Here is a 23,847-nt window from a genome sequence, read left to right as displayed (position 1 = left end):
CATGCTCTGAGCAAAGCAAAGCTAGGACTGTTAGCAAAGAACGTTTACCAGTGGGGCCAAAAAAGAGTACTTGCTGCCATACTTTACTCAAAAGAAACAAGTTTACAGATTTTTCTGGCTTTCAAACATGTGCAGGGAAGATATTACAATATATAGCAACTAGTGTTCTGCATCTGGGTGCATTTCACACATCAGTGCCCAACATTGTTATTCTCACTTCTTTTTTTAATGGAATCAAGTGCCTTGTCTACTAAATAAGGGCTTTCTAATTTTATGTTATTTATTGCTTCAGAGGGGGAGGAGGAAGAATTTCCTAGCAGAGTAAAAATAAACTGGACATCATCAGCCAGAAAAAATACCAACACTAACTGGTAGAAAGTGTTTCGTTTAATATAAAACATAAATTATTTAGCACTGTAGATAATTACTGAAGTTATTAGTAAAAGTTCACAACATAATACTCAAGTAAAAAAATAGATCAATGACACAAGTGAATAAGGACTACAAGTAAAACAAATAGCACAGTTCGATATGAAATATTTCATTCAGACGAAAGAAAGTGTATTTGGCAGGACTGCTGCCAAAGCAGTCAGGAATTCTGACAGAACTGCAATGCATCTTTATTATGTGCAAAAAACCTCATTTGAAAAATATAATTGCCTGGAATTTTCAACACTTATTTACATTGGTAAGCAGGAGTAGCCCCACTGAAGAGTGTAGCTGCATAAGTAGCTACTCAACAGTTCACTTTAGAGCTGCAAAATGCAGTCCAAGGGAATATTTGATGTCAGGAAAATGTTTTTAAAAAGCTTATGTTTTCAGGTACACTGTAATGTCAGTGTTCCTTTGGAATTTTACCGTTCTGAACAGTCCTTTATTTTACTTACAACCCATTTTAAAGTGCTAATTTAATAACTTAGGTAGTGGTTGAGCTCGTTTTGCTCAAGATCACATTTTTTCACTTTGATTCTCTGCTCCCAATGGATTGATCTACACTTCACAGAAATGTCTAAGATGCAATCAGACATTAAATTGATTAACATTGTATTTCTCAGTAGGGTTCTCATGAAATATGGAAATTCTACCAGTCCAGTGAGGAGTTGAACATTCAAGTTCTGTTGATTTCAAGGAACCCAGGGCAAAAGCCTGCCAAAACATGTTTACACCATTAGTAAGTCACAACTGGTGTCATTTTGCACATCTGAGTATTTTAATTTCTTTATTTCTTGTTAATCCTGGAAGTGAAATTGCAGTTGCAACCTTCAACACGTATACTGAATATCACACCAGTATCTGGAATTAAATGATGACTATACCTCATAGCATTCAGGCTCAAAGGCAATATTTGTCTTTCCATTTGTGCTTAAGTTTGAGCCTCTCACTGCCTTTTTCTTCTTCTTCAGTTCTACCCCATGGGCTGTAGGTTCATTTTCAACACCATTAGCTGTAACTGATGATACAGGAGTATCAAGACCCATGAAGTTGTGCTGATTTTCTCTCTCATTCCTCTGTATCTTTTTCTTCTTTTTCTTTGCACCTCTAGAGGAAGGTGGTTATAAAAAGAGTAAAAGAAACACAAAGTTAGTCCAAATTTAGAGCTTTTTCCACGCACATCTGATGTGTTAGAGCAATTGTGTGCCTGTCCCCCTTGAATACAATGCTGAAACAGCTACAGAAACTACCATTCCGCAGCAGAACAAAGACAGAAAAACTATGAAGACAAAAGAGGAGACTACTCCACTATCTACTTTTTAACATATCATAGCATTGCTTTGAAAACAACTCCTTGTGATCTTAAAAATCAGCAGTATTGATCAATAGTCAACAGATGCAATTAAAAAAATACAAATTACCAGTCTCCTGCTCTCATAAAAGCTATTGCACTCTTTTTGTTTCCTAAGCTCAAACACCAAAATACTTGCAATTTAAGAGAGATTCCTGGGTTATTTATTCAACAAGACAGGCATGCAAAGTGTAGAAGACTAGTTTTTCCATTTTAATTTACCTGAGCTATGACAGATTTACAGAATCAGAAATCACTTTAATGTCCATTTATGCTTATCAGACTTAATACAATGCCAAAAGCATCATTCAAGCTCCTGTATCTTTCCCAGTCAGTGCTTTTAACAAGGGAATTAGAGTGGTCTTGCAGATGATGCCAGGGGTTACACAGATGTTACACCACTTCTACCACAAATTCCCACTCCTGGCAGAAGTAACTTTATTTAACTATAAATATGTAAAACTTTATGTAACTATAAATATGTTCAAAATATGTATTGTGACTAGCACAAAGAGGTCTTGGTTTGTGATCAGAACTGTTAGCTTGAGTGCTGCTGAAACACGTAAGCAAGTGGATGAATCAAGACTAAAGAATGTGATGAGACATGTGCAGTTTCCCCAAAAAGGGTGCTGCAAGAGCATTACTGTTGGTGATACTGTCCTAATGTAATCCTATTTTATAGATGAAAATGTTTACACATCAGCCTTGCTAATGGACTGATAACTATATGGTTTGAATTTTTTTTAAGCTTAGTTGTGTATTCATGAATACATGAACTGCTGCACCTCTAATACTGGAACATCCGAAGAAAAAGTTCTGGAGTTTAAGACCCTCTGCATTATAATTCCTGGAACAATTTGAGAAGTACTGCTGCATGAGGAAACCGGGGTACAAAATCATATTTCATCAGTAATATAAGTACCAAACTACCAAACTGAATGTTCAGCCGGGTCTCATGCGTAATCACTTTTAAATTTATGCAGAGAGCACTACCTAGTGTAGCTCAACAAAACTGTACAATGGGAATACATCTAAGGAGATGTCTGTACTGACAAATAGTATCTAATCATTAATATTCAAAGGGTGAGGATGCTATGCAGATTTTCAGTATAAAGCTACTCAAATTTTGAGAAGTAGTTTTCATCTTTTTATTATTTGAGCATCAGATGTGATGCTATATCAAATCTTTGAGGTACTTAGATAAAAACCTTAGTTCACTGAGCATCTGTTATGTGGACATTTCTCTGTTTCTTCTAGAGTCTGCAGAAGATAGGTTAACTGCTTGGCTAAGATAAAAATCTACTAACATCTTGGATAAAATTTGTTTTCCAATTGCAAAACCGTATTTTCCATCTAGAAATTCTGAAAGATAGACATGTCATAAGGGCTTGCCATTCACTTTCTTTTACAGCTGGTATTGTGGCCATAATGAATACTATTCTAGCAGGCAAAACAGCAACCATTCATTTGGAGGCTCAAAGAAAGGTATAGTGAGTCATGCAGGTGCTAACAGTTTCATTTCTCTATAGTGAAAGTGCATGCTTGGTAATCACATCTCACTTGATTCTTACAAATACTGTGTAATTCCTACCATATACTAGCATGTGACACAGATATTAAGTGTATTTTCACAGAAAACAGGAAGATAACAATGTTTTAGGTGGAGCAACTATTTAAATACAGATTGGACTGGATCTCAAGTCCTGTTGATACTGCTTTTAGATGCTAAAATAGAAAACTTCTCCAGTTAAGATCACAACACTTGCATACGTGTCAGTTTTTAAGGATATTTCAGGATACATCAACTGCAGTGAACAAGAAAACTACAGTTGTGTCACAGTCCCTGTAGGTCACGGTTTTAGGTACAAAGAAGTCAGAGTTTTCATGAGAAATATGCAGCCATGTTTCTGAGATGTTTTATTTATTTATCTAATCTGTACTATAAAGATAGCCTATGAACAGAAATATAGAACAGTCTTTCAAACTAGTGTCATCAGAAATGCCAGAAGATCCTCCTCTCTTCCGGCTCTCAAAGTAAGGCAAAAACTTGTAGTCTTTTCCAAAAAAACTTTGGTATGTGCAGTCATTGCTGTAATTACAAAAACAAGCGAATCACATTTCATTATGTTCTAGTTTATGGAAGAGCTTGCAAAGTACATACTTTCAGATTCAAGTTTTAGATCAGGAAGAGCCATTACTCAGATTTGTATTCTGATCTTAAAACATGAAGTGACACATCCACATCAGACAAAACACAAGCACTGGGGAAAAATGCAGCAAAAACGTAATAAAGCCTAGAATGTCCTGTACATGGAAGGAAAACAGAGCACTGTGTAGGACCGACATGTCTATCTTCCTACCTTTCAAATTAGTTCTCCCGGACAAGGTATAGCATCGAATGTTACCTCATGCATCTTTCACTCTCCCTCACTAATCATCAGGTATAAACGGCTCAGTACCCTGAAAGCTTGTGAGTGAGGCTCTGCAACACTGCTCTTTGCCCAGATGGGACAGCAACGACATGAGGCATGACTTCAGACTGGCATCTCCATGATGCTCCTGCTCCCTGTAGTTCAGGTGGAGGGAGCACATTCCAGTGACCCAGGCATGTAGGTGTCTTCTCCCACCTTTCTCAAATGTAACTGAAGCGGTTTTGAGGCTCTGTTTCTTCAGAATGACGCTTCAATGTGACCTCTTCACAGGACAGCCTTAGTTTTCATTAAAATGAGTATTTCACATTCTTTAATTTGATTAAATCATTTGTGATTCCACATTTTAAATCTCTGGTCCCACATTCTTCAATGGATGCCCTGAGTTCTACTAATGGAGTTGAGTCATACCGAATTTTTGATACTGGCTTCTAACAGACTGCATCAACCATTACAGTAACTGTGCTTTTAAGGCATTTCCTTCCTTAATGTACATCCTATCAGAATAGTTATACCCAAAATTCAATGTTGAATTCTGTCACGTGTAGTTATACAGTGTAGTATAACATGTAGTTATATTCTTCATTATATCTGAGGGTTAAACTTTCCACTCACGATTTATTTTCAAATCTAGATACAGTTGAAGATAGAAAATTAAGATTTAAAGATAAGTTAAAATTAGATATGTATCTGCATCTACACTGTATATGCACAGATTATTTATATGGGGAAGGGACCAGTCTGGAAAACGATCAGTGAAATAACTTTGCTTAGATGACAGATACCTGTAATGGCAAACACAGGAAGTATTTTCAGATGTATTTTTTGAAGTATAAATGGTTGCAATAGCTAAAGATATTGTGGAAGCTCTTGTTCAAAATGTTGAGATCTTATCTGCTTACAGCTTCCACACAACGAATACATACAATCTTTAAAAAAATGCAAGCGTCACAATCAAAGATGCTAGCTTGCATCCTCTCAGTATGTGACAACCTTCTGCAATTTACATTGATTAAGTTTTAGAAGGTGCAAAAACAGTTTGCAGTTTGTAGCAATAAAGCCTAATACATAGCTAAGGGATGCCACAGGGCAATCCCATATCCCTGAGTTTTGATTCTCATATACGTTATAGTCCATGTGTGTATGCATGTGTGTGTACATACATACAAACTGTTATTTCCTTCATGTTTCAGCTGTGAAGCAATTTTTTAATGATTATCCTGAAGCTAACTTCTTGTTTTGCTTGCTAAAACAAAATAACCCTTCCCACATTTCTCACAGTTTTCTAACAGCAGTTGTAGAGAAAACACTGCAAATTGTTTTAAGTATTTCTTGCTTACTGTGTTGCAGGTGAGTCTCCATCTGTGTCACGCTCTGAGCTAAATTTTAGGTCCCCTGACTTACTGATGACTGGTGACATCTGTAAAAGAAAAAAAAAAAAAAAAAAGCAGGAAGGTAAAAAGAAGACAGACAATGGGGCCAACACATGTACATAGAAAACCCACCAGCTTCCTGAATAAGGAGAGAATATACCTCGTTTGAAAAAGATTGTCTATCAGCCATAAAATGTTAACTCCTATGTGGTTACAAGCAAGGAAACAGTACCATGCTTTAAAAAAAAAAAAAAAAAAGCAAGCTACTTGCAAATAAAATAAAAGACAGGTTTCAGGTACGTGTAGAAACAAGGCTATGAATCTGCTTGAAGTCAGCTTAAAATACACATGGTCTGTAAAGAATTAAGTTATTTCTGCCACTACATGAGTAAAGAAGAATGCTAAAAACCCATCTTATTGCATAGTTTTAACAGGAGAAACTTGTCTATTTTTTAAGCCTGGAAGTTTCAGTCAAAAGCAGTTCAAATCACTCCAGGTGACGAAAGTCAGCCTATTATAATAATGTAGCACTGGTGGGGCTAGGAAGAAAAATCTTCTACTTCACACACAAAATCCTTGTTAATACAGTAATAAACTTGAGACTAAGTGAATGGTAAAAGTAAACACAAAAGGAGGAAATATAATGCCACTGATATGAAAATACAAGTGAGTGCTGTAAAGGGAATAACTCTGAGTAATTAATACTTCCTTCAGCATTTATAACCTTGTGGTTCCTTGCCATACACAATCATGAATTCACTTCACTTGCAGTCAAAACACAATCTTTTTCTGAAAGTCCTGTGCGAATGATGTTGAATCAGGTCTTTTACTCTCCTTTTTGCGTAAATATTACAGAATCTCTACATTGTACTAATACTATAATCAAATATGGACCTTTCCAAAGAACAGTCTAGTAGAATTCCCTTAAGCGCCACTACATGATACTGACTTTTGTTATCAAAAATGGACTGTTTTTTAATACTTTCAGATACCAAAACACAGAAAATTATCCTTGTTTTACAGTTAGAAGTTTAAAGTATCCACTAAATTAAGCTGCCTAACTAAAGGTTCTTATGATCTGTTTTAAGAACAACTCATCACATAGGCTTTACTATATTCAAGCTCAGCATTTCAGTATGACTACCAAGGCACACAATTAGAGACATCAGAGACATTCAAATAGCTGTGTTCACCTGACATGGCAACTAATGAGAATTCCTAGGGTCTGCAGGGACAGACTCCTAAACGTCCAGAGTACTGTTTGAGTACAATAGCTTTCTTACCTCATTCCTACAAACTTTCAAACATGTGATGAGGCAGGAACTAGATAGCAGACCTTTCTGTAGCACTGCCACTACCTTCTCTTGCCTATCTCACACACTTCTGTGACCCTCTTGGTCCTCTCCTTGAACTACTTTTCCCATCCCAGTGATGTGAGTAAGCAGTAGCAGTACTGAAGGAGCAGGTGGGGTCAACAGCAGATGCACGAAGGCAGTGCAAGAGCTGGTGCAACAAGGGGATGAAGCAGCAGGAGGAGCACAGCAAACGAATGAGCAGAGGCTTGGAAAATAGGCAAAAGGTATTTGGCTAAGGAGGTAGTGGTAACAGCTATTAAATATATTTCTTTTGCTATAACCTTCCTATTTAAAATGCAATTAACTTATACTTGCTTTTTTCCCTCTCTAGTGTTTTTAAAGAACAAACCTATCAGGTTAACCATATTGTAACCTTTATGTCTAACGGTATTAACTTAATTGTGAGTATCTAGCAGAACCATAGCTCTGTATACAAGAGAGACATTGGCATGAATTTCTATCTTTTCCATAAAAACCAGCTAAACCACTGAAGTGTTTTGGACTAACCCAACACTCACTAGCTTCTCCATCCATGAATGCTAGAGCCACAGGCAGAGAGGACTTTGCCTTATCTAGTCTTTGAAACTGCAAAATCCCAGGCCTGTTCAGGGCTAGGAGAGACAAACAGGAAATCCAGTGGGTGAAAACTGTAGTCATGGCTCAACACTGACAAATACTGCGTCTCAGAAATGAAGTCAACTAGATGACTACTTGAGGGACAACAAACTGAAGGCAAAGAAGAGTGGAGGCAAGATACTTCAGAATGAAGCACTATGGTTTAGAACAGCTGTTTTCAGTCTTGAAGTCTTGGCCTCTGGGAATTTATCTGTGGTTACAGCTTTGCATGAAAATTTGCATAAAAATAGTTCAATCCTGTTCAGAAAGAGGCTATGAGGACCCAAGGAGAAAACCATGGGGAAGAGGGAAGTTAGCTTGCTCCTGACAGCTATCTTAATAGTGTAAGTGTCTCTCAATAGTATTTTTGGTTCTGCTTGACCAGTTCAGTGACTCAGCCTGATTCTTCCTGTCTTTAAACAGACCAATCATTTACAGCAAATGACTATGGATGTCATTTCATCTTTTCTTTTTTCCCCAACAGATATTAATTTGCTTATAGACCAGATACCTTTTCTTTCAGTGACTCAAATAATACTATAGACACAGGTGTAAACATTTTTTGAGACAGAGCACAGAGGTGGTTTTGAAGTTGAAAAAGAAAGAGCTACCAACTTACAAATAAAGTAGCACCACACATGCTTAAGAGAGAGTAATTAAATTTGAACAGTACAAACTGCATTTTAAAGTGCAAAACAGAACACCTAAACCCAGGAAACTACATAACTAAAAAGCTGAAATATATTAACATCAGGTTACATTTAAGGAAAATAGTCTATTCCTTGTAGATGGTACCATAGTAACATTTCCTTCAGAAGAAGGATTTCTTTGAGAATAAGCAAAGAAATTACTATTTCAAAAGTAGGACTTGCAAAGATGTATCTATTTCATAATTCCTATTCAACAGTTTATGTGGAAGACCACACGGTAGCTTTACAGACTGATTCTAGAAAAGCATAGTTTCTTTCAGCCCAGATGTCAATGCCTTTAGAAAGACAGAGCTGTAATCATACTAGGCATGAATGAAGCTCAGAATTATAAACTTCACTATAATACATCCTAATTCAATTGAATGTCATTTTTGGGTCTGCAACCGCTTTGAACCTTGAAAATGAACACCCTTCATGACGTGTTGAAAGTCTTTGGTTGGACTAGATCATCTTCAGGGTCTTTTCCAACCTAGATGATTCTGTGATTCAGCTCTATTCCCTGCAGGAGTTCCACTGTATTAATTCTTTAGTGTTTCCCTCATCAGCATTATCACATCTTTCTAGTCCCTCCTCTTCCTAAAAGATAATCACTGAAGTATTCCCCAGTAACCTGAAGAAAGGCACCGTTAAAGGAGAAAATAGAAGCAGCACAAACTATAAAATGGAAGTTTTTGATGAAACTAATAGAAGAATATCTAAGCTAGCATTTTTGGAAACATCTTGAGCATGTTTTCTATGCTTTTAAAATTTTTAGATCTAATAAATTTTGAGCCCAGAAAAACACCCAGATCGAAAGAGCTCAAGCCCAGGGGAAAAGCATCAGTTGCTTGGCAGGTTCTTTTCAGACATGTTAGGCAAAGTATTCAGAAAGTCTGACAACAACCTACTGCAGGGGAAGAAGAGTGAGAACATGAATTATTTATGTGAACAGTGATAATCCCAAACTTTGTTTAAATATACATGGCATCAAGTTTTGATGATCCCTGGATAGATTATCCAAACTGTGCAATAATAACGTAGTTATTGAAGACAACTCTTTTCTTTTCATGCTTATGACCATTATTTTATACCTTAACAAAATTTTCCAAAGATAAATATACTAGAAATAATATTTTCTTGCACTTTTAATGGAAATTTTAAATTACGGTTTTGTTTTAATCTGTTACTACTTCCCACTATTCTTGCATAATGTAGAATTGAGTATTTAACATTCAGAATCCAATTAGATGCATTTTATGTAGTGAGTGGTATGTCATCTTAAATTATAAAACATATTCACAAGATTTTATAGAGAGCAGAACATTTCTGGCCAAAAAAAGACACTCTATTGACTTTGAAATATCTCTGATTTGCCAGTATCTTGCAAAACCCAAATTCTGGTTTCTAATAGAACCCTATCTGAATTTCTGTCTCTTCTGCCTTTTAAGGAATGTGAAAACAGCACATTTACTGGAGCAGTCAGATGACAGGTCTGTGTCTGTTTCTTGGGATTCTTCATCAGTGCAGTGAGAACTTCACTCCATGAAATTTCTATTGGCAGTTTAGATGTATGTTGTAATTAAAGATGATTATGACCTAATTTTGTGGCTCAGGAGTTAAGTAACTCATAAGGCAGGAAAACAAGGTTTGCATAAATTTATTATGTTATGAATGCAAAGCTGATGGTAGAAAGCATTTTGAAAGCAGGTTCTTTGAACTACTGCTTTTTTTTATTATTTGCAAAGATTAATATTGGATTTTGAGTATTACACCCTCTTCTAATGTTAATGGTTCCATTTTATTCACTCATCATAAAATTCTGATGATGAGCTAGATATGCATTTATAATATCTGCAGTTGGAAAACTATTTTTAATTAGACTATCTGGTATTCTCAGTAATTAAAACCATAGTAGTATTCTACATTTTAAGTGCCCTATTTAGTCCCATATGGTAGCAAAATCTCATGAGTAAATGCTACGATGATTTTCACAGTAACTGTGTTTTGCAGTCTTAACAGAGCTAAATATTCAAGTATTCCTCAAAAAAATCAGAAAGAGTAATAGATAGAGCAGACCTGGATATAACCAAATATTTGGGAAAACATGCTTGTGGCCAAAAACCAAACACAACCAAAAAATTCAGTTATATTTTCCTGTTTGTGGTAACAACTTAAGCAATAACTTAATTATTTGATAAATACTTTTGGATTTTTTTTTTTAAAAAGCTTCATTTTCTGCCAAAGCAAAAAAAATCAAAGACCATATGGTATTACAAAAATGGTGATTTTTCTTATTTTCCATGTAAAACAAATTGGCATTTCCTTTCATCAGCTCTTATACTGAAAAAAATGAAAGGAATAGGAAGAAAAGTTGCTGTGTCACTGCTGCAACACAGGAACTGCGATAACCGATCAGCCCCCTCAGTGGTCGTCTTAGCAGCTTTGTCTCAGAAGTATCTGGTATTGCCTAAAGCCAAAGTGCTGTAGAACTTTCCTCCATTATGACAAACAGCTGAATGACAATTTGTTTCTTCCATGCAGCACTCTGCAGCTTTTGTAAAACCATTATGCTTCAAGGCATCGCAAGTCTTACACAGAGACTTGATTCATCATTTGATTCAACTCACTATCTTCTTGGTGATTTATACAATCCTTATGTAACTTGAAATTAAAAAAACACCAGCCAGATTTGTGTTTCCTAGTCATTCAGATGCTTCTGGAATCAACCATTACCTCAGCCTAAAATGTGTTATTAAAAAAATTAATCCCTGAGTGTGTAAATTTAATAATGTCTTGTAGTAGCTAGGTTCACCAGGTTAACAAAGCATGGCACAAACAAAAATTTCCTTCTACCAGTATTAGATGTGTTCCATTCCAGCTTAATGTTCCCTGATCTTGTTTAACAGCAGAATGGGAAAAAACAAAAGGAAAAAAAAGAGTGCATCCAATTCACCTCTCTACATCATGTACTGTTTCATAGACTGTCTTCACTGCTCATTCTTTGCTACTTTAATCTTGTAAGTATATCCTCTTATACCATTTTTTTCCAGGACTTGTAAACGTTTCATTACTCTTCTCTGGACTCTCTATTATTTTGTGGTGCCCTTAGATGTTGTGCAAGGTAAAAAGCAATATATTTGCTTGGTTTTGGACTGTTACTGTACACTTTATTCATTATACCTTCTGAGCTTCTGTATGTACCATACAGACCAGTAAAAGACTTCAACTAATTATTAAATATGACGTCTATTTAATTCAAAATTCCAGTAGAATCAAAGTAAAGAATATTTTGATGAACTATTACTAATACTGAGTGTTACTAAAAAAAGTGCTACTAGTAATACAACAACTATTGTTACAAAAAATATGTCAACCATAGACACTTGAGAAAATATAAGCCATCAAAACTAATCAAACATTACTTCTCACAAAATTGAATAATAAATACTGGTTGTAAATGTTAGTAACAGTAGTTAGTGCACATAAAAGTATTTTGATCCAGTAAATTAACTAGATTGCTACTAGATTAAAACAGAAAAAAGATGTGGATAAAAATTATCAAGTCTTTAATGACAGTAAGTATCTCAGCACTTCTCCCTTTTCTAATCTGGGTATGAGTGAAAGGGGGCGAGTATAGCAACATACGCCCTCTGGGATACCTTTCTTGCCTCCAGTAATGTAGAAAACAGATGAAAAAAATGTTCTTGCTTTCCTGTAATGTTGTAATTTTTCCTGTATTTGTTGCAGTCTCTCTTTACAGGAGTATCTGGAAGTAATGCACCCTTGTCTTTCTTGGACAATGGTTTGGCTATGAATTTCTCAGCTACAAAGAGGTAAAAGATACTTCAGATTTATTATTACTACTTGGTGTAGTGATTAATTCTGTTTTTCAAGTATAGCTAGAAACAAAACACGTAGTAATTCGATTTATAGAAGTTGGCTTCAACAAGACAGCTGGCTTCCACAAGGCTGCCAAGTGAGTAATCTGTACTCAATAATTTATTAAATGCTACCTCCCTCTATTCACCTACTAAAACCAAAAGCTACACAAAAAAAGGTTAATAGAAGTAGCTTTGAGTGTTTTAACCTTGAACATTGCAATATATATTATGAAGCAAAAAGTAGATAAGTCATCGGAAAGAAAGAAAGAAAAAATTGCAACTAAGCAACAGCATACATTTTGAGCCTTGCAAATCAGATGCAAAATATTAGCTTCAATTTTAGGAAAGTACATGGAAAAGTCAAGTCATCTGAAAGAAATCTGAACAAAAGTCACTTTTAAAGTAGTTACATTAGCACCATTTGCCTAAATGAATAGCTGTGGAAAGCACACTTAAGGATACAAAGACTTTGGAATAAAAAAAAATAATAAAAGTTATTGAACTTTATTTTGCTTACATGTTTTAAGACAATAATGAGTTTTAGTTCACAGAAGGGGATCATAAGCTATGCAAAGTTTCTAATCTCTGTTTGTCTGGAGAAGTGAGAGTCATTTGGCCTGCTTTGCACATAGCAGTATTTCTAAAGATCTGAAAAAAAGAAAATAAACAACAAACCCCTATTTTTTTTCCTTGACTAAACACTGGCTGCTGTTTCTTTGTTCTTCTGTACATACTGCATTCTAACTGCTAACTAAAAATCACAGAAATGGGAATGCTTCTGCATACAATATAGTATGTGACATGTAAACATCAACATAATCCCATATGCAACTGCAACCCATTAAGTATACAACGGGAGTGGAGAGACAGTAGATATAGTCAAGACAAAAGCCTTTCTTTCCTTTGCTCTTCCAAACTACCAAGTCTCTATAGTCCACCTTCCTGAGCAACCTCCAGGAATGGTGCAGTCAAACACTTCAGAGAACCATCAGCGACTTTTAAACAGAAACATCCATTGACAAGTAATCATGTCTAGATGCAGCATATCTCCTGGTCTGGTAGTAACGCTTTATGATCACATTGTATGTCTTTAATTAGGATATTATTACATGGACTGAAAAAGTCTTGAGAGAAAAACATCACAGCTCTTTTCCTAAGAGACCAGATAGATAAGGAAATTCCATGGCAGAAAATTTGAAGAATCTGTGGGCAATGCATATTCCAAGAATGACAGTCAAGTGCTTGAAAGTATGTCAGGTTTTGACAAATCCATGTTGTTACTTCAACCGTTATTCATTTCAACCGTTGTTTACATCAGGTAGCTGTGAGAGATACTTCTGTAAACCTTGGAGTCAATGGGAGATTTGCCACTTGTTACAATGGTGCAAAAGCAGGCAGAATATTTAATTGCCACAAATGGAACAGCTGTTTCCACACAAGACAAATGTTAGACATCTGCTGAAAATCTACCTGCTTGCCTGGAATGAGGTTTACACATAAATTTTTCCAAAAAGGATCGAAAATTAATAGTCTACCTGGCACACAAAAGACATACTCCTCCACTACTTACAGAATCCTTCCTTTCCAATTTATTACCTTATGTAGTGTTGGAGAATCTTCCTCTGCTTCTCTTGGTCCTTCAGGTAGGAGAGGAGCAAAATCTGGTCCTAATCCTGAATTTTGTTCTTCATATTCTTCTGAAAACAAGATCGATAATTCACCATTATAACAGCCATGAAAGAATTATGAAAGTATCTATTTTATGTGAACAATCATGACAATAAGATATAGCCAAAAACAGGATGTGAACTGAAACCAGTGAAAAATGTTTGAAGCCAAACTTTGTATAAGAATTTATCAAAATTTACCCATTAACTTTTATTTATATTAGTACGCTTAATTTTAAATGTGATTTATATATAGGTAACTATATAAAATAAAAACAATAATTTACATGACTAAGAACAAAGTTCATACTGACCACAATGCAGCTGATACTTAACAAATATATCATATGCATTTCTTTTGATTCAGTAACAAGATGCAACTGAAACAACAAATTATACACCAGGGTTTTTTGGACAGTTGGACAACTGCCTCAAAATCTTGTTTTGTTTTGTTTTGTTTTTAACAGGAGGCCATCATTGAAGACCCTTCCTACAGACTGCTCTCTGGCTTATTTTGCAAGGAAGAAGGGAAGGAGAAAAAGCACAGGATGTGCAAAGGGAGGACAAAGGGGAAGGGCAGTAGGTTAAGCTAACTTTAATTACCATCATCAAGTTAGCACAGTGTTATGTCCGAGTTTGGTGTTTTTTCTTTTTTTTTAGAAAAGAGTCATAAATACTAGACTTCACTTGAAAGACAGAGGGAGGAACTAGAAAATGGGAGAAAACATCTTGAGAAATGTTGGGTTAAAAGATTTCTAAACACCAGTATAACTGATAGTTTGATAGTTTAGGAAGGCAAATGAATTGTAGTGTGCAACGACACACTATGTCCATAAGCTGAATACTAACAACTGTCAGGACACTGAGTATCTTTACATCAGTTGACTCAGTAGGATGCTTACTATATTATTTGTTTAGCTTCATTTAGGTTTGTCTCTATTAGTTTAATCAAAACTGTTTTAATGACAAGGACCTGGTAGCAAGTTCAATGCCCAGATATGAGATTCAACCATTACTGTTCTTTTAAAGCTTCATACTGAAATCCATTTATTTGGGAACTAAGCATTCTCCATTAGAATAGGGGGAAAATCCAGAGTTTTTACAAAAGTAACTGGTTAGATCTAACAGAGATTACCTAAGAAAAACCTAAAATGTCTGTGTAATGCTTCAATGTGTCCTAAAACATTGCCAAGGAAGGGCACGAACCAGGTGGCTATATGTAAGAAGAGACAAGGAATCAATCCAGTTGACTGATAATTAAGCCAGTACTATAAAAGCTGGAATGTTTACCTAAGTGTCAGTACCTTCCTACGTCAGATATGTCAACTTGCTAAGTGATTAGCTAACTTTACATAATTTCTGCACCACAGTAAGTCATCATCATGCCATCTATGTGCTACATAAATTTGTATCTTCAGAACAATAAGCAGTGCAGCATGTTAAAATCTTGGACCATCAGTTAAACCCACACCGGTATACCAGGAAGACTGCAGTAAACTTACTTTCACCAGCCACATAATTAGCTGGAAAATAGCCTTGCTGTCCATTTGCTAGGCTGCCAAACCACCAGTTATCATTATCTTTGTATAACACTTGGATAATGTCACTGCGATGGATGGTTAGCTCATCTGATCGATGCGCTGTGTAGTCATAAAGAGCCACTACCTAAAAGAGAGATAAGAGCACCACAGCTTTATCACAACCATGCCACAGAGAAAAAAGCGCAACATTCACTTCCTCTTGCAGAAAAGCAGCTGAAACCAAAGCTGCACTTTGGTAAAAGCTGAGGCTGTCTCAAGTTTTGCTAATGGGATCAGGGGTGGTGGGAAAGCAGCAGGAGAGGCAAGATAAAGGACTGTGGGATTGTAGAAATGGTTAAGAACATTCAATTCACTAAGATTAGCTTCAAAACAGCAGCTGTTAGTTTTATAAGCAATTTACTTGTGAAGCAAAAGGAAAAAAAAACAACAAAAAAACCCCCCACACTTCATACATTCACTTTCTCAGAATTGTTACACCACCTTCAGATCCCATTCTGTGTGTGCTCATGAAGCATATGTGTTCGAATAAATACTTCAACAGTATGGCAGTTTTACCGAAGGAAAAATGTAGTACAAAAATACCATTGCAAAGTTTTGCTTTGATCACTCCACTTTTTCTTTTTTTTGTTTAGAAATAAGGATTTGCATATACAATTTTATAAATATCTGCCAAAAATACACTTATATTCCATTTCACATAATAAATCCATTTGTCAGTGAAATACAGTGCATCTGTACTTTTCTGGAAAAAAGTACTAATAGTGGTCAGCACCGTGCATACTACATTGAATACATTACCAGAAGCCTGCTTTCTACCCTGAATATGAAAAAATCAAGTATAATTTCTTATGTATTTCCTACGCCCTATGAAGAAAAATCCATCCTGATGAATTCAGAGCAGGAAAGACTGAAAACAACTGAACTGAAAGAATAAGGGAATTGCTCACTTCCCTCATCATAAGTGAAGAACAAAATTGTGGCCTATTTTACACAAAGAACACTGCTTCCCTACATATAATCTTCACCTCAGATTCCTCTACGAAATTCTAAGTAGAAAGGTCAGAAACAGGGATTGTTAGAAGTGATAGGAGGTTATAGGGGATTGAAGGAGACAGCAAAGTTATTATGAAGATGGCGATTTGGAGAAAAAACTTCCTTTTTTTATTACTCATGCATGCATTTAAATCCTGACTGCTGAACTGTGCAGTGCTTTTCATACGTGTATTTCTATTTTGAGTAAGATGTCCTGTGAGTTATGTGTGTAAAAATATAGCCAATGTCACTTGTATTTTCATAATTCCATGTCACCAATTAAACAGATTAAATCAGTTATGAATGGAAAAAGATGGAAATGATTCTACCATTGTAAACTCTATGTGGTAATGTGTGAGCTGGTCAGCATCAAAGAATTAGTATTAGCATAATTCTCAGTAGACAGGAAATTTATCTAAATATGCATTCAGTAATCCTGAACTTACATAAAGAAGCTAAACAGTGAAATATCCTTTATCATAACTCTCCTCCCTGCATTAGCAAAGTTAATACAGTAATTACAGGTGATGCTGACAATACAGAAATACGAACTATAGAATAGAACCAAACTAAAACACACTAATGAGCACCATAGAGAAACAGTACAGAATTGGAAGCTCACATGATCATGGCCAGTAAGGGATACTCTAACAGTGCCCACTTCAGTTAAGTGGCAACAGTTTCCTTAGCAATGGTATTATGAAAATCATGAGGTCGCTTAAGGTTAAAAAAAAGAATGGAACTAATTACTTGGCAGCACAAAAACCAATGAAAGGCATAGCAACAAATACTTCTTTTTGCAGCATCTTTTGTAAGACAGTTCTGCTGTAAATGTTTTGTATTTTGGAAAAAATTACAAAAATTCAGTAACATGGAACTTCCAACAGTTCAAACCAATCAAGCAAGTCCTACTATCTGTCTCCCAAAAATAAAAAAATAACGTGTCCTGTAATACAACTGGTTTAGCAAGCCTGACAATTTAAACAAAATGTAGAAATTGCCATCACATTCTCTGGAGACATATGATCAGAAAATGACCCTAAAGGAATACAGGAAATGTACCTCAGGACCAAAGAAGAATGTAAACACTCGCTATTATGCCCAAAGCAATGGAATTTCTTCTACTGCAACATTCAGACATGTGTTAAGTTCTGTCTGGGTCCAAGTTCAAGCAAAAAAATCTGTATTCATCAAAATTTTACAAAATTATTTTTCAGGAGTGGTAGAAAACCAGCAGTAACGTCGTTATGCTGGTCATGAACGTGTTTGTAAGAATTAAAAAATCTAGGGTAAAAATAAAATCCTTGGGAACATGCCAAAAAAAGAGAATGTGCTTTCAAAAGCATAGATACAATGTAACAGGTATAGAAGATACTGCAAAAAATTGCATAATACTTACTGCCTCTTGCCTGAGTGGACAACCGCTTCCTCCTCTCACCCCCCGTGCAGTCAGGCAGTCATCATTCTGGAAGAAGAAATATTTTAAAACTTTAATATGAAGTATTTTGATATACTATAATTTTGAGTATTTTCATGTCTACTATAAAACTAAGAATTATCTGTAAAAAAACATTTTTTTTGAAAAAGAAAAAGCAGAAGTGATGTTAAGCAACACTGAGCAATATTGGCTATGTAGGTATTTAGGAAAAAGATATTAAGTTTTTCAAGTATGTACACTATACTAAAGATAACATGGGGGAAGACAGGATTGATGGCTCTGCAGTCTGAGCTTGTTTGCATTGCAAACACTACAGTAGATGTTTAAGAAGTTGTTGCAGTGAACTTTAACTCTGAAACAGTATGCAAAAGATGTCACTTTCACATAATGGAGAATCTCAGGTTGGTCTTTGTAACCAGTACTTTCCATTTAATTTTAATTGTTCTATCTTTACCACTTACTCTTCTGACTTTCAATGAAGTGAAAGGAATAGCAGGTATATAATGTAATAATTAAGATGTGCCAGTACCTACAAATTTGATTTCTGTCAAATAATAGAATTCTTCAGTTGAAAGAAGATTTAGAACAGAAAAATTATGAAAATTAGCAGAGGCACAACAAATTAGAACAAAGGAAGGGATGGAAGTCCTTTGCTGAGGCTTAATTTTTTTCAATGGCCTATTTTTACAAAGAAAACCAGTTTCCCCTAGATTTTGTGTGCGTCAAAGGATACAAACTACAATACAGAATAGAAATACTACACAGCAATTAAAATATTTTAAAAGAGAAGAATCAAATGTGAGCTTTGTGAAGTAAACATTTCCACCCATAACAGATTGTTCCACATTATAAACAACATTTAAATTTGAGAATTTCTATCCAACATACTTCACCTTTTTCCTATTTTACAGCCCCTCCTTTAACTGTCTTTTGCGTGAACTTCTTTCTCTTCTCTTGTTTTTCAAAAACATGCATCTAAAATGTATTGCTCTTTTTATTTTCTGGGGTTTGGGGGGCTTTTTATTTTATTAGGGTGATCCAAGGAACACCATTACTGCAATCCTCAGCAGACTAAATGGCATTCTCTAGAACAGAGATTCTTGCCCTCCCATATATGAAAGAAATCACTGACTATCCTGAACATAGAGGTTCCATCCAGTCTCCAGACTGTTTCGGTATTGCCACGGGAGTCACAGACACACTCAGTACATACAGATGACCACAGTATAAAAGCGAACAGTTGCACTCAGTTCTTATCATCTACTGTGACATCTAAGCCTACCACCTAAAGAGTTCTGAATAATTATGTACATACACGGGGGGGGGGGGGGAAGGGTAACTGCCTGATTTAGTAAACAAATTTTGAACAAAGACTGGTGGAGCTGCAGTTCAGAGTACGTGGCTTGTTCAGTGGTCTACTGGTAATTAGCACTGCCTTACAGGTTTCAGCTAATTCTCATTTTCCATTCTCAAGGTTAAGGGAACTGTGCAGGCAATGTGCTTAGCCTGTGGGATGGGAGTGCCTCCTGTTGCTCAAAAATGATTCATCAGAATTATTAGCAGTATTATTTAGGTATCTGGTTCAGGTACTCATATTGCCCCATTATTGTGTCTCAATCTGTCTCTCTCTTTAATAAAGTATTTATGTGCTCTCAAACACTCAACATAAGAGCAGCTTGAGGAGAGTGAGCTGTTTGGAAATAACAAGCTAAAATCCATGAGTCATCCTGAGACTATGTTGAATGTTCTCAGACACTGGTTAAACTTTTAAGGCAACAACAATCCAGAGAGTTTCCTCTTAAAGAGATACTCCAAGTATGTCATGGGCTGCACACACCTTCCTCCAGCGGGAAAAGGGAATGGCCACAGCTGCCTACCACAGATGCAGCTACTGCAAGGCAGCAGAATTGCCTCTGGCGTGCCATGCCATTTCTCAAATAGTGCCAAATACGTAACTCCCAGCAAAAACTACTGGCCTTTCAGTTTAGAAACACAGTTTTTTAATGTTGTGTCACAAGATTAAGCAACATTTTCAGGATTCCAAAAAAGTAACAGACATACTTAAGTACATGAACACATCGTTCTTAACACAGTATTAATGTCTCCTCTTTATAATGCAAGATGGAAACTAGTTAATCCTTTTCTTGCATTGGAACAGACGTGGGGCTATAGTTATGTGCTGAGGAGTTGGTGGGGAGGCAAACCATCTGTGAGAAACAGGAACAAAATGCTTGCTGAAAAAGCCCGCTGTGTCACACTGCTTTTGGCTGAACAAAGCTGTTAGGAGCTTTCAGCTTAAGGAACATCCTCAGAAGAAGATAAATAGATCCAGAGTTCTATCTGAATAGATTCAGAGTTCTAGACCATGGAATATCACACTGGTTATCCACAACTAACCCACTTAGATAGCCTTGATATTTCTCACACAAAAAGAAACAAAAAATATTTGAAGACACTAACACAAAAGAGAGCATTGCAGGTAAGAGTAAACTGATAAATAAGTTACTGTATTAAGTGTCACCGATTCCTGATAATAGCACTAATTAAAATGTTTATGGCTTCTTTTTAATTGTGCAGTTTCAGTGATTATGGTAATGGAGGTTTTGCTTTTTTTCATTCAGATATATAGCGGACAACAGAATTTGAGCATTAGATAGCATTCATTCCCCTAGCAGAAGCAGCACTGGGTAAGAACAAGTGGTATGTTTTACTGCCTTTTCCGTGAAAATTTCATCATTTCATTTCTACCACTGAACAAATATATTTCAAATACCACAATATCAAAGTTTAAAGAAAAAAATATGGGAAAATGTAAAGCCTACTGGTGGTTTCATATGCTTCTTCCTTATATGTAAATATATTCATTGTAACAGAATAAACATACAGATTAAGTCCCACTTCTAATTAGTTATTAACTCTTAATAACTACACTTGGAAAATAAGTTTTTCTAAGATTAATCTTAGGCAGACACTACAAATACTGGAGTGAACCCCAATGTATGTGCATACAGGGCCAAAGTCACCCTTCCTCCTTTCCCTGTTGAGTGACAGACTCAGTGACATGAAGAAGGACAAACATTTCTCAGATGCTGCGCAGTGCCACTGCTTCTCTCCACTTCATCTCCCTACGCCTGCATCTGCCAGAATGGAAGAGAAACCGGGAGTGTTACTTGTGCAAACACTCCCGTGAAGACACAGGGAATGAATGTTAAAGCTTCTCTTGTCTGTTCAGTAAATCTGTGCCTCAGTGTGTAATAGCCTATGTTCCGAGACTGTTACTTTTTGGGGGTTTTGTTGTTTTTGTTTTGTGGCGGTTTGTTGGGTTTTTTTTTAAAGCAGACAAAATAAATGAATTTACAGTGCTCAAAAAAACCCCCACCACTGGCTTGAAAGTGAGATAGTATTTAAAACATTTAAAAATTTTACAGAATCAACCTGAGCTTTCCCAGTTGCTCCATTGTTTTAATTTTTCCTTGTGAACCTGAGGGCTATAAATTTATTTAATCCTCTCCTTCCCTAAGAATGGCACGCAATCACTTTACTCCAGTAACTGAAATTTTAAATGAAACATTAAATAAGCTGAGACTTAACATAAAATATTCGAATAATGTTAGCACTGTCGTATTCCTGTTCTTGTTCTCTGGTCCAACTAATTGTGACTCCTAGCTCAGGACACCTAACTGTACAAATTTAGTCTAAGGGAAACAGAAGTACAAGGACAGTATTAATAGCTAAATTAAAATTATTCTAGAAGTATTAATTGATAAGAATAATGTACTCTTCTTTGGTCTTAATTAATCTGTCTGTAGACACTGTGAAGATACTTCCTTAGGCTTCATATGACTACAATCCTTATTTGATTACAGCCCTTCAATATTTAATGAGCATGGGAATCTATAATCTGCCTAGAGGAAAAGAACCAAAACTGTGCCAGGCTGCACTTTATTGAAACCTGCAATGTACAAACAGAAATCAGAAATGCAAACACAGCTGCTGCAGTAAAGCCTTGAGGGATGAAAAAGGAAAGAAAAGAAAAAAGGGAAAAAAGATCAATTCAGAAGCATGTGAAATACTCCAGCTCCTGAAATTATTCAAAACCTCTTCAACTATTTCATCATTTGTAAATATGCTACTTTCCCCAATATAAATTACTCAGTTTACCTGCACTTATACATTACTGAATTTATAGCAGAAAAAGTAACAAAAATACTCAAAACCTTAATTTAACCCTCTCAGAAAAAAATATTTTAAATTAGTTGCTGTTTAGTAGATTCCAAAACAGTTGATCCTGTAAATGTTTCTAGAGCTTGCTGTGATGGCGAACATTAAAATATTGATTGAAAAATTTACACTTTTTCTATACCGATGGCTAAAAAATTGAAAATGTGAAGACAAGAACCATTTAGTCACTAAAAAACAGCAATGTAAAACTGTACTTTCAAAATTTCTTGATGAATCCTATGTACCTTATGAGCCTTCCACAACTCTATTAACAGATTCTATTAAATAAGGTAGGTCCAAGAAAACCCTAAACAAGCCCAAACCAAAATCCCAAATTCAAACTGTAAAACACCTATAAATGATCGGAGTTAATTTATGTCCATTTCTAACACTTCTCTGAAAACTTACAGTTAGCGTGCAATTAAGACAGACTATTAAATCATGGTATTTTGTCTACGGGTGCAGGAGGATTAACATCTCCAGTACAACAGGCCCAACCTTCGAGAGCCACACATATGTTCAGTATCCAGAAGCACCACTTGCTCTTCCATCACTAGTCTCTCCATATTTAATCCAGGTTTATCAAGCATATGGTTGGAATTAATTTACAGATTCTGTTGGATTTTTATTATGGTGATCAGGAAACCAGAAATATAATTATTAGAAGTTTCTAATCACTATTTAACAGATCAGCAATTAAATAAACAGAGGATAGCTGTGATTTCACTTGTTACAAAAAGGTGAAGTGTGAGTAAACAATGAAAACATGGTGCTGCAAATAGGATTCGATTTCAAGTTATTGTCCCAGCTTTCTCTCCCTACTTATCAATGCCCGTATTCTTAGTAATAATCAGAAACACAGGACTGTGATTTTAGCTTATTTATTTCTAAACAAGAGAAAGTAAATAATGGAAAAACATAAAGTTTTAATTTGCAGATATCTGATCTTGCTACCAGCTGGCTGCAGCAAAAGCTTATTTGTCCATGTAGACAATTTGCTTGCAGATACCTCTTTTGTGAATAAAGGAGGATAAAAAAAAACCCTCTCCACAATGAGAACTTGTGAATAATGACATTTTATAGTTAAACATCAATTTAAAAAAATGCAAAGATAGAATTCCTTACCGTCTGTAGTCTACCCAATAGTGTTCGGCTAAGAGGATTTCCTACTGGGCTGAAACACCCTGTGAAAAGAAAAGACTGTGAATTTTCTGCTTGTTATCCTTTTCCATCGAATAAACCATTTTATTTTAAAATCATTATGTTAGCAGGATATATTTGACAAAATTCTAATGAAAAGCAGCAGCATCTTTCAGTCACAACTATGCATCCTTCAGTCAGGAACAGTTGGAGGGTTTATTTAACTAACAGACCTGACACAAGGTTAACTAATCCAATATTTCCATTCAAATGATTTGGAGAAATAGCTCAAGCTATGTCCACATGCCACCTCGTGCTCAAAGCTGACACTATTATCTAGGCTGTATTGCTTTTCTCTTCATTGAATTTCTGAGTAATGCATACAAAGTTTTCCAACAGAAATGATCACAAAAACTCTCAAAGGAATTACTTCCTTATTTTATCTGAAAGAATAACTATGCCTATTCAGTAGTTCCCTTTGATCATCTGAGTTCCTATCACAACACATCTTGCTGTTTATTTTATTCACTCTCTACATAGTGCATTTGAACAAGTACTTGTAAATTCTTTTCTTTTCAAACTATTATGTTAACTACTAAGCTCAGGAAAATCCTTTCATCATCTATGGGTTTATCTTTTTGTTATTGGTCTCCTCAGCTGTATACTTAAGAAAACATCATAAA

The 23,847-nt window shown here is 35.6% G+C and overlaps 1 protein-coding gene across 10 annotated transcripts in view; it reads right to left on the bottom strand.

Annotated features, from left to right (window-relative positions):
* Window positions 1-369: 369 nt before the first annotated feature.
* AHI1 (Abelson helper integration site 1) overlaps window positions 370-23,847 on the bottom strand; it is a 97,016-nt gene continuing 73,538 nt past the window's right edge. For 4 of the 10 annotated variants that reach the window (XM_074819019.1, XM_074819023.1, XM_074819020.1 and 1 more), the window contains 6 exons: window positions 23,150-23,208; window positions 17,765-17,830; window positions 15,295-15,457; window positions 13,722-13,822; window positions 5,553-5,632; window positions 370-1,539 (listed from right to left, as the gene is read on the bottom strand). In XM_074819019.1, the coding sequence (XP_074675120.1) occupies window positions 1,311-1,539; window positions 5,553-5,632; window positions 13,722-13,822; window positions 15,295-15,457; window positions 17,765-17,830; window positions 23,150-23,208 (698 nt within the window). In that variant the 3' untranslated portion in view covers window positions 370-1,310. Of the gene's footprint in view, window positions 4,998-5,552; window positions 5,633-12,617; window positions 12,774-13,721; window positions 13,823-15,294; window positions 15,458-17,764; window positions 17,831-23,149; window positions 23,209-23,847 lie in introns of those variants that run through there. The other 6 variants (XR_012622541.1, XM_074819022.1, XM_074819024.1 and 3 more) reach the window with 6 other exon arrangements.

This window comes from Strix aluco, chromosome 3 (assembly GCF_031877795.1).
Source record: "Strix aluco isolate bStrAlu1 chromosome 3, bStrAlu1.hap1, whole genome shotgun sequence".
NCBI classification, from domain to species: domain Eukaryota; kingdom Metazoa; phylum Chordata; class Aves; order Strigiformes; family Strigidae; genus Strix; species Strix aluco.
This window is presented reverse-complemented; position numbering and strand designations above follow the sequence as displayed.